This window comes from Protopterus annectens, chromosome 7.part0, assembly GCF_019279795.1.
Source record: "Protopterus annectens isolate FY-2018-M chromosome 7.part0, PAN1.0, whole genome shotgun sequence".
Lineage (NCBI taxonomy): Eukaryota > Metazoa > Chordata > Ceratodontiformes > Protopteridae > Protopterus > Protopterus annectens.
Window position 1 is genome coordinate 1,140,562,737 of NC_056739.1, and position 11,414 is coordinate 1,140,574,150.

General features: G+C 42.2%; 1 protein-coding gene across 1 annotated transcript in view; it reads right to left on the reverse strand.

The window, feature by feature from the left end:
* BLM (BLM RecQ like helicase) overlaps window positions 1-11,414 on the reverse strand; it is a 1,689,823-nt gene that overhangs the window by 1,444,064 nt on the left and 234,345 nt on the right. Inside the window, exon 4 of the mRNA XM_044077719.1 lies at window positions 7,306-7,498. Within this exon, the coding sequence (XP_043933654.1) occupies window positions 7,306-7,498 (193 nt within the window). The remainder of the gene's footprint in view (window positions 1-7,305; window positions 7,499-11,414) is intronic.

Below are 11,414 nucleotides of genomic sequence, written 5' to 3' on the forward strand. Positions count from 1 at the left end.
GAGGGAGGGTAAATTGGACTGCAGCAATGTGGATCTTCGAACATCTACATTTATGGTAGGTACAAAACTGTACTATGTTCTTCATCTCACATTGCTGCAGTCCTTACATATGGGTAGAATCCCAAAGCAGAGGTAAGGGAGGATGGCAAAACTATAAAGCATTAGGAGCTGCCAACATGCCCTGTAAAATTGCAGTGGCAAATCCAGCCCTAGATTTAGAGTAAAGTGGAAGGTGGTAATGCTTAGAGAAAGTATGCACTGAACTCCAAGTAGCTGCTTCCAAAATATCTTTAGTAGCCACCCCTTAAAAAAGCTGTAGAAGTGGCAGTAGCCCTAGTGGAATGAGGCCTAATCCCAGCTGGAATCTCCTTACCATGATGGGAATAACAGAAAGCAATACAAAACCAATCCACTTAGAAATAGTTTGTTTTGAAACAGGTTTGCCCTGAGAACCCAAAGCAAAAGAAACAAACAACTGCTGAGACTGCCTGAACCCTTTAGTTCTGCTCAAATAATATCGCAACTGTCTGTGTATATCCAAAGTGTGCAAAATCCTTTCCCCTTTATTTTGGGGTTTGCATAAAAAGTAGGCAAATGAATAGTTTGGTTTAAAGCCATACTAGAAACCACTTTAGGCATAAAAGAAGGGTTAGTGCAAAGACACCCTATCCTTGTGGAAAATTAAGAAAGGCTCAACTGCCATAAGGGCCTGTAATTCAGAAACCCTTCTCGCAGAGGTAATGGCCAACAAAAAGCAGTCTTCCATGATAAATATTTCAACTCTGCCGATGCTGCAGGCTCAAAAGGTTGTAGAGTGAGTTTCTCCAACACAAAATTGAGATCCCAAGCAGGAGTAGGAGCTCTACGTGGGGGTCTTATATTCTTTGCCCTCTAAGGAATTGCTTAAACAAAGGCTGAGAAAATAATGGTGGGTCACAGTCATAGTGAGCAGAAATTGCTGCAGCATGAACCTTTATAGAGGAGAAGGGCAAACCTTTGTCCAATAACTCAGTAAGGTATTGAAGAGCAACACTTAAATTAGGTTTAGAAACATCAAAGTCCTTTGCTGTACTCCAAAATAAAAATCTCCTCCATTTATCTGCGTAAACTTTCCTTGTACTAGGCCTTCTGACCTCCAAAATAACATTCAAAACTTGTTGTGGAAGCTGAGACCCTCCAGGGTTTAAAACAGAATATGCCAGGCTGTCAGATGTAGAGAATGAAGTTTGACATTGAGTAAATGACTGTTCTCCTGAGACAGCAGGTGAGGAATCAAGGAAAGGCCATGGAGGCTCCTGTACCAGACTTCTCAGTAATGGGTACCAATGCTGTCGAGGCCAATCTGGAGCTATTAAAATCATGTTTGGCTTGTCCTGTCTGACCTTCAGCAGTACCTTTGGGAGGAGAGGCAGAGGTGGAAAGGCATACACGTGAAGATTGCTCCAATTGAAAGAGAGAGCATCCACTTTCCAAGCTGTGGGATGAAACCTTTTTGTGCAAAACTTTGGCAGCTGGTAATTTAGTGGAGAAGCGAACAGATCTATGTCTGGAGTTCCCCATAACACTGTCAATCTCTGAAATACATGAGGATCCAATTTCCACTCGTGGGGATCCATAATTTGTCTGCTCAACACATCTGCTAAGGAGTTCTGTGCTCCTGGCAGAAACCTTGCCTGAAGATTTAGCTGTAAACTGAGAGCAGTCTCCCACAAAATCATTGCTTGTCTGCATAGAGGATAAGAACGCGTTCCCCCTTGCTTGTTGATGTACCACATGACAGTGGTGTTGTCTGTTTGAATCAACACCTGCCCTGGAAGAAGTAAATCCTTGAAAGCTATCAATGCAAATTGGACTGCTAACATCTCCTTCAAGTTGATATGTAGATGTTGAAGTCTGGCAGGCCACGTGTCTTGTACCCATTTTCTATTTAGATGAGCTCCCCAAGCTTTGTCTGAGGCATCTGTCGTTAAAATCTGACTCGCCTCTGGCCGGGTCACAGAGAGTCCCTTGTTTAGGTGACATTCCTGAGCCCACCACAAAAATTCCTTTTGAATGCAAGGTATTATCTGAATGACAGTGTCCAAATCTTGGCAGTGCTGTGTCCATACATTCTTGAGATACCATTGTAGCTTCCTCATATGCAGTTTGGCATTGGGAAGTACCAGAATACAAGATGCCATGAACCCCAAGGCTTGAAGGACTGTCCTTGCAGTCAGCCTGGACTGACGAGACAACTGGTGGAAGTAAAGAGAAAGATTCTTTTGTTTGTCCGGGGTCAAAAAGGCCATCTGGGATGCTGTATTCAGTCTCACACCCAGAAAGCACATGTCCTGAGAGGGTACTAGACTGGACTTTATTTCGTTCACAGAATACCCCAGGCATCTTAACACTGCCATCACATACTGTAAATGATGAAGAAGTTCGTCCTTTTCTTGGGCCAGAATCAGGCAATCGTCCAAATAAGGATAGATCTGTATTCCTCTTAGTCTGAAGAAAGCTACCACTGGAGCCAGAACCTTCGTGAACACTCTGGGCGCAGTAGATAAGCCAAAGGGCAATGCAGAGAACTGATAATGTGAAGTCCCAGCCCGAAAACGCAGATACTTCCTGCGACTGGGCCTGATAGGAACATGAAGGTAAGCCTTCTTGAGATCCAGAGTCACCATCCAGTGATCTTTGCCCAGCAGAGGTAAAAGCTGTTGTAACGTCAACATTTTGAACTTGGGAATGTCCAGATATGTGTTGAGGATAGATAAATCCAAAATTGGTCTCCACGTGTTTCCTTTCTTTGGTACTAGAAACAGGCGAGAATAAAATCTTAGGCCCACTTCTGGCAGAGGGACCGGTTGTATGGCCCCTATTTGAAGTAGTAGAGAAATTTGTTTGCGAGCCTCTAGTCTTTGCTGAGGAGGAACGTCCGGGCATGCCTTTGAAAGGAGGCAAGGTATGGAAATAAAACTTGTAACCCTGGTGTATGATATCCAATACCCATTTGTCTTGGGTAATCAACATCCAATTTTCCTTGAAGAGTGCTAACCTTCCTCCCAAAGGTGCTGCCAGGCAAGAAGGATCTGGCAGCTGAAAAGTAGGTCATTGGGCCTGTTTACGAAAGGACTGGCCCCTGCCCTCACCGAAGATTGTGCAGGTGAACTCCCTGTTCTAGGCCTGAAAGAACTCTGAGCTCTGCCCCTACCACGTCTAGATCTACCCCTAGACTGAGAATCATAAGAAGGATCGTCCACCCCTTAGCAGGCCAATTCCTACTAAACTGGAGGCTGAACTTGCAAAAATCTTTAACAGCCTGCATAGACTTAGCCTTGTCTTCCATTTTCTTCAAGACTGACTCCACAGGTGAACCAAACAACACATCAGACTGCAAAGGAGCATCCAAAATCCTTGTCTTAACATGGTCAGATAAATTCTGATCCTTCAGCCAGGCGTGCCTGCGAAGAACTGAGCCAGTGGCAGCCACCCTAGACGAGGCCTGCACAGCATCAAAACCACACTGTAATGAATGCTTACCCACCTGTTCAGAGACATGCACCAAATCTTGTAATTCTTTACACTCAATGCCTTCCGCCAGAGCATCCACCTTAGACTTCAATTGAGAAAGAAGAAAGTTTTGATATTTCAACATATGAAACTGGCAATTCAAAGCCCTCATAGCTAAGGTAGAAGATGTATAGACCTTTTCCCATCTATCCAAAGCTCTGGCTTCTTTATCTAGAGGAACCGGATTTTTTACAACAGAGGCCTTGACACCCTTAGGTCCCTGACTAATAGTTTCTGGGTCTGCCCTAGGACTCTTATAAAGATATTTATGAGCCTCAGGCACCCTGTAATACCTATCCGGTTTAACAGGAGCAGGAGGCAGCGAATCAGGATTAAGTGAAGCCTCTGCAAAAACATCTTCCACAACATCCAGAACAGGGAGTATAGCCAAGGGCCTATGCTGGGGTAACAGCAAAAACTCCCTAAGCCTTTTCCTAGAATCAGAGAAGTCCTGACCTTCCCACTTAAAATGTTCCCTCATAGAATGAAGTGTCTCTGAAAAAGAAAAATCCTCTGGAGGAGAAGCAGAAGGAGTGGAATCATCTGCATCAGAATCAGAATAAGGAGAGTACTCCTGCAAGTCTTCAGCTGAAGACTCAGAAACATCAGAAACCTGCTCAAAACTTCCCAACTCTGGCTCCACCCTAGGCCTCTTATCAGGAGGGGGCAAAGAACCTCTAATCAGAGTAATCAAATCTTCTGCCATTTTAAGCATGTGCTTCTTAGGCACAGACCCTGCTGAACTAGGAGTGACACCAACAGAAGCTAAAACTGGCCTGCCTCTGGGAGAAGCCTTGGAAACAGAAGAAGGCCTAACGACTCTAGGAAGGGAGGCGAGTACAGTAACTTGAGAAGCCCCTTCAGCCTGACCTGCCTCCTGAGAGCCCACCTCCTGCAAAATCAAAGTCTCCCCCTGAGACTCCAGAGAAGTCTCCGTCGGAACCACCGGTTCCACTGAAGCCTCTAAAGAACCGGCGTCCGGAACGGACGACTCATCTTGCCTGGGTTTAGCTGCTTTGTCTTTGCGCTTCTTCGCAGAAGCGGGCGCCGGAGAATCCGACGGCATATTGTAATTGCACCGCTTCCCAAAGACCAGCCTAGCACAATCTAACCGTCGCTTGATAGTGCGTTTATTGAACCTAGCACAAAAGCGACACCCAACAACGTCGTGCTCAGGCCCCAAACAAGGAATACACAAAGAATGATAATCCCTATGCGGTATCTGTTTCCCACAAGAAATACAGTTATTCACTTTTTCTGACATCCGGTAAAATATTGAGGCAAGAAAAAACCCAAATATTCCCCAACGGGGTACTTAGCCAACTTGGATTCGGTCTGAAACTCCGAATTCGAAAAATTTCAGAACGCCGAACGGCACTTGCAACGCTGCTTCTGCATCGGACCATGCGGCAAAAAAGACTGAGGAAATGACGTCGGTCATGCGCTTTTGTACCCTGACGTCCTGATGTCAGTTTTAAGCGCCTTGACCGACGTCAGCCTAATACTTTGGTATTCGGGCCGACCGAGGACAGCGGACTACCCATATGTAAGGACTGCAGCAATGTGAGATGAAGAACATCTGCATAGACACATCCAAGAGTGTCCTAAGAGAGACTCCAGAACCAGCAGCCCTACTCGCTCAGTCAGCTGCATAAGAGATCAGCCTCATGGAGGAGTTGGTAAGGGAATTTAGGGTAGACATCTGTGCATTGACCTTCTGTGCCACAGCATCAGAAATGTTACCCTGTAGAGAATCTCCTAGTTCTTTCAGATCAACTCTCTGGAGCCTCGTAAAATGCGTCAAGTAGTTCAGTGACTGCAATGTAAAGGCCGCCGAGGTAAACACACGCTTCCCATACCTGTCCATAGCCCTTGACTTCTTGTCAAATGGATGGACAGTAGACGAAGTTTCAGCAAGTTCCTTCTTGGTGGCCGCTGCCACCACTGTGGCATCTACTGGAACGGCTTTAGATAGGTGCCCCTTGTCAGAGGGGGCAGACAAAAACTTATTTGGTCTCCTTGGGACCAGTTCCACAGCGCCAGGAGTTTCCCACACCTTTTATCAGACAAGATCTAATAGCTCATCAAAATGGGGAGAAACCCAAAAAGTGGAGTGTTGAGACCAGAAAGCCTTAAGGAACACAGACTCATCAGAAGGGGATTTGGATGGCCAGCCACCTCTCGGCTTCAAGATCTCCAGGATATCTGAAAAAGAGATCTTCAAAAGACAACTTGGGGACCCATCTGACTCCTCAAGGTCAGTATCTGACGTGAGACACACATCCGGGGAGTTAAGGTGTTTCCTCTTACACAATCTTTCTGGCGGGCTCCTCAGGCAAAAACACTGGGGAGAAGTCAGAAAGTTGGGGACCACTCATGGAGATATCCTGAGACTTTAGGTCTCCGTTGCCCATGGACAGAGAGTAATCCGAAACGGACACCGGTGCTGGAGGGGGCAGAGTATCGGTGCCGTAGGATGCAGCTGACGACCTGGCCAGCACACTTCTCATAACCTCGAAGGCTGACCCCCCCCACAGGCTCCAAAGGTCGACTCCAAACACAGAGCTATGAAAATAGCTTTTCTGAGCAACAAGTCAACAGTTTATAAAAAATTTTATAAACAATATACTTAACCACGGCCAAAAGAGAGACCACGTCTGAGCTTAATGAGCGGCAAATGACATCTGGGGAATAGACCTGTTGCAAGATGGGATACCTCTTAGACACAAGTCAATTGAAGACTTTGAGCTAGAGTATGGCAGAGTCGAAGCAGAGGTTCAGCTCCGAACCCACAGGTAAGAATGAAGGCGAGATTGGACTACATAGCATCTGGGGTTAAACTTAATCGGTCAGCAAATTTGCTGTAGCTTATGGTTTGAAATACAGAGTTTTCATTTACAGGAACAGTAAAAAAAAAAAAAAAAAAAACATAAAACAATAAAACATTATGCCAGCCCTACACAAGTAATAAAGACAAATTCTCCACAGAAATAAATTTTTTTAAGTACTTACTTTCAAACTGAAAGGGGAGTGCTCTCATTTAAAAGTACATAGTCTCGTGACAATTAAAAAAACAAAGTCCTAGCTTTAAAACAACTTTCCAATTTAAAACATTTTTTTTTTATACAGGTTTCTTCCTCATATGCACAGTAAAAGACCACCACAGGATGACAGTCAAGCCTCAGAGAAGTATACTCTTCAGCAGCATGAAATCCCTGAAGGGCTTGGCACCCAAATCTGTCTTTTTAGTCAACTCAGCTCAAGATGACCAACTGTTAAGAAGCACAGAAGGTACCCCCCAAAGCTTTGGAAACTGGTCTGCTGTTATGTCCCTGTATGATAGAACTTGTATAGCTAAGGCCACTACAGCAGAAATCATTTGGACATCTAATGTTATAGTAAGTTTATTTACACAACTGTACTTTCTGCATCTTAAATGGCACCCTAAAAATTAAGGTGTCTCAAAAATTATTTCTGTTGCAACAATGACAAGCTGAATGCATCTGCTCATACTGATGCATCATACCAAACTCCAAAATAAAGTGCCAAAACTATGGGTCATTTTGCAAGGTTTGCATTAAGCCAGGTACCACAAAGAAGGCATTAAATCACCAACAAATGAGCACAAAGCTCAGGGTCCCACTAAACAAGACCTGACGTTTGTCTGCAGCATCTCAGCACAGCATACAGCAATGATGCTAATAATCACAATAAAATGCATTAAAAAATATGATTGAGTGTTAATGTTCCTACCTGGTACAAGTAATAAAAGAAGGTGAGGAAAATACTCCTCTAGGTGGAGAAGGTGGAATAAACTCATCATCCTCCTCAAATACAGAATCTTGGCATTCTACACTCTGGTCTGCATGACTCACATCTCCGTGTTGATATTCACCTTTGCTGTTTGTATTTGGCTGGACAGCTTCAGTTGCCTCTGTAACAGCTACTAAATAATCATTAGATTCGCTTAAGCTGAAATAATACTTCTAACATATTACTGTCCACTACATTATATGACATATCAAACATTATTCAAGTATTAAAAAAAATCTCTGCCACATGTAAATGGTACAAAACTAGAATATCAGTCAGTATATGCAAGTTCCATGATTGATTACAGACATCTTGTAATCAATGCTGACTGTGGCTTATAAAAGTTGGTGAACACCCTAGAAACTGATGTAAGCGATAGTCTAGATCTGTTAACAAGTTTCCTACACAAGAGCAATAATCCTCTTGGATGTCTTAGTGATTTTGATGTTAAAGCATCTTGAAGGTCCAAAAAGTGCATCCAGTCTTTCCTATAAGCACAGAAAGATTGCATGGTAACCACACAAAACTTTTTGACTATTAAGTTACTTTGGTAGCAGAGGTCTAGTACTGGCCTAAGGTCCTTGGTCTTTAGGTACCAGAGATAAAAGAAAAATCTGGATGTTTTCTATTTGCTGGGACTATATGGACAGCTCTGGAAGGCTGAATGCCTCCACTCTTGTTGCTGGAAGTTGGAGATCTGAACTGTCTAAAGATTATGTGGATGGTCTGTGAGGTGGGACTTGCATCCTCTGGATAATGCTGCCTTATCCACCCATCCTTTGCTGCCTTATCCACCCATCCTTTGTGATAATTTTCTTACAAGGCAAGTTCAGGAACAGATGTCTGCAACTGTACACGGAGAAAGATAATCAGAAAAGAAAACAGGACTGTTGCCACTAACCATAAATGAATGGTCTTTAATACTGTAGAGAGCCTTTTCTACTCAGATTAAGAAGTCCCTAGATGCTACTTGAACACTGGGGTTTCCTCTTATCCTTCTACTTGCCCTTCAGCTGTGCACCATGTCTAAAACCATGTTTACAGGCGGCTCTACTGCATTCTGGAAAAAGGATTGTTCAGACAGCCAAAACCTTTACACTCACAGTGGTGAGTGAACTTCTATCCTTCTCTGCAGCTAGATGTACCTTCATTTCTGGCCTGAAAATGCAAGGGCTCTAAATAACAAATATATGAAAATGACAGTTTAAGTTAACTAATCTGAACCTCACATAACATATAGCAATGCCATGTCCTTCAGCTTCAGGATGAACATTCTGTGGCATTATCTTGAGGCTGGTGATCATAGAAACAGAATGGGTCAAACGTTTCTTTTGTAGGCCCAGCTACAATCTGTGTAGTGGTTTGACAAAGCAACTTTGCAACGTTATGGTGCATTTCACTGGAGGCATACTTTTAAAAATCCACCACATGTGCTGGACAGACAAGCACACTCAAAATATACAGTTCAAAACGTGCTTCCTTAAGATGTCCATCCCTCTACATCTAAACTTGTCTGGTGGCCAAACTGTACAGCAATGAGCAGATGGAGATTGCTTCAGAACAGCTGCAGAAAGAGTGGCTGGCTTGTGAGACTCCGTCCAAACATATCACTTCCCAGAAGGAAATAAGATACGGTCAACTTTTTACATACACATGCCAGCATATCAAGACTTTCCCAGACTGCACTTCTGGACACAAAGTTCACGGTGAAGAATATCAAACCGGAATGCTGGATAGACAAGAATCTTTCTGTAGTGTCCTCTGAAAAGAGAGGGAGATGAGGGATCACAGTGCACACCAGCACCCCCACTGACGCATCCCTTCTATAAACTTCCAAAATCTGGAGATCTTCCCCAAGGAGGTGGGAAAGGAGCACTAAGGAATCTGCATCCTTCTCCAGATCAGCTACGGGGGACTCAGTGGAGTCAAAATGCTTCCTTATTATATAATGTCTTTCTTGGATCCTTGAAGGGAGAAAGGGAGTCTTATGATTAGGAAGACACTTTTCGAAGAGGAATTTCATGCTGTGGGGCTACCCAGAACCTCCCTCCTGCTGAATGATGAGTTTGGAGCCAAAGGCTTGGTCTATGCTGGTCTGCCTACCAAATCTGTAAGATTAGTGACAATACTTCAATGTCAATTAGGTTTCTGTCTTTTATGTAGTTGTTCAAGTGGCATCTTGAAGGGCTTAGAGCTTGTGCTATTTGTGGTGGACAAGATGCAGTTAAAATGACCTGCCAATAGTAACACACCTTTAAACTACAATGTTATAGTGTCTAAATGTTTTGTTCACAGTTATAGTCCCAATACCCAGTAGCCAATATGTGTTTGCAAAAGCTTGCATCTTTTTTTCTAGATTTAGTATGACTAAAGCTAGCATACCATCAAGGCTTGAGAATTAGTCAACTATTTCTGGAATTCTCATTGATTTTCTGTGTAAACTTAGGACACATCTTCTTTTGCGGATGTAGCTTGAACTTACAAATCTTGCAATCCTTAAAGGTTAAACTGTTTAGATCTTCTGTTACTAAGTGGGATTCCTGAATAAATGCAAAATCTGGTTTATGTAGCATTAAATATTTTTGACACTACAGCTTTCATCAGGTTGTTCAACCCACTGGCGTTAATAGATGTATGTTAAATATTATAATTTTTCTGGAGACTGGTATAAGTAAAACTGAAAAGTGCTTTCCTTAATTCATTACGACAAATATATTTTTAAAACGGTTATGCACAATTTAAACACTCTACATTTGGAAATATTTTAATAACCTTCTGCATGGATAAAGTATATCCAAGCTTACTATTTCTCTCCCTCTCTCAGAAGCCACAAACTAACCCTATCATGACATCTAGTGGAAATTCCTAGCTACTGTAAATTTATAGCAAGCAGAAGGAAAACTGTGTGTACATTAAAAATATTGAGAAGGAAAATTTAAATTTAATATACTGTGTATGCATGACTGCTGTGGTGGTGCTGCGGTAGCGTTGTCGCCTCACAGTTAGACGTTGCCCGTTCGATTCTCAGAGCGTCTTCTGTGTGACGACATGCGTGAACGAGCGTTCCTTCGTTGAAGGTTGTGCGTTAGGCCCGGCAAGCCAGCACATAAAACTCTACTGCCAATCATTAGCGGACCGGAGTTCAGCTGTGGTGACCCCTAAGCGGGAAAAGCCGAAAGACACAAAAATACTGTGTATGCATGAACTAAGAATATGAAGCCGTACATAATTTCTTAAAATTCTTTTTATCTAAACAGACTACGACAAATTGAGTAGTCCTAATAATTATTTGTTATTATGAGTAAATACAAGAATGTAATGTTACTAAAGCAGACAGGAAAAGATTAATTTAAAATGGTTAATGTCAGAAGCATATTAGTAATTCTTATTTAAATGCAATTCAGATTAAATCACTATTTACAATAAAACACATGCTTTTAAAACTTTTTAGATAAATAATTGCTAAATGAATGAAAACAGTTCAAACATTCATTCTTGAATCTGACTGGATCTTAGATTTCATAGAAGAGAAACTGTTTCAGAGGTCACACCTACTTCCTGGAAGACATCAGATTGCTTCTCATGAGTCTGTGAACTAACTGAAGCCTTTAGAAGCTTCAGCTTGTCAAAAACATTGTCAAAATGCAATCAAAAAAGGAATTGGGCAAGAATTTTCTAGTGACGTGATGCTTTTAAGCGTAACCTGTAAAAGATGAATATTAAAAATAAAGGCTCCAAATTCCCAACCACACAACTTAAGATACATATCTAAATGGAGCACATAGAAGTTAAGTAGTAAACGCATATATAATACAATCTCACCACTTTCTTTTTAATTACTTAACAGCAACATAAGGATTTATCTATCCTCCAGAGATAAAATACTATGACACTAAGACTAAAACAGAAAGGGATTGCAAAAATATGAAGAAACAATTATAAAATATAAAATAACTCTATATAAAAATCAGAAAAAAGTCATTTTATATCATTTAACTACTGCTATGCCATGTCAGGAAGTCCTTCTATGTGGCAAACCTAATCATAAT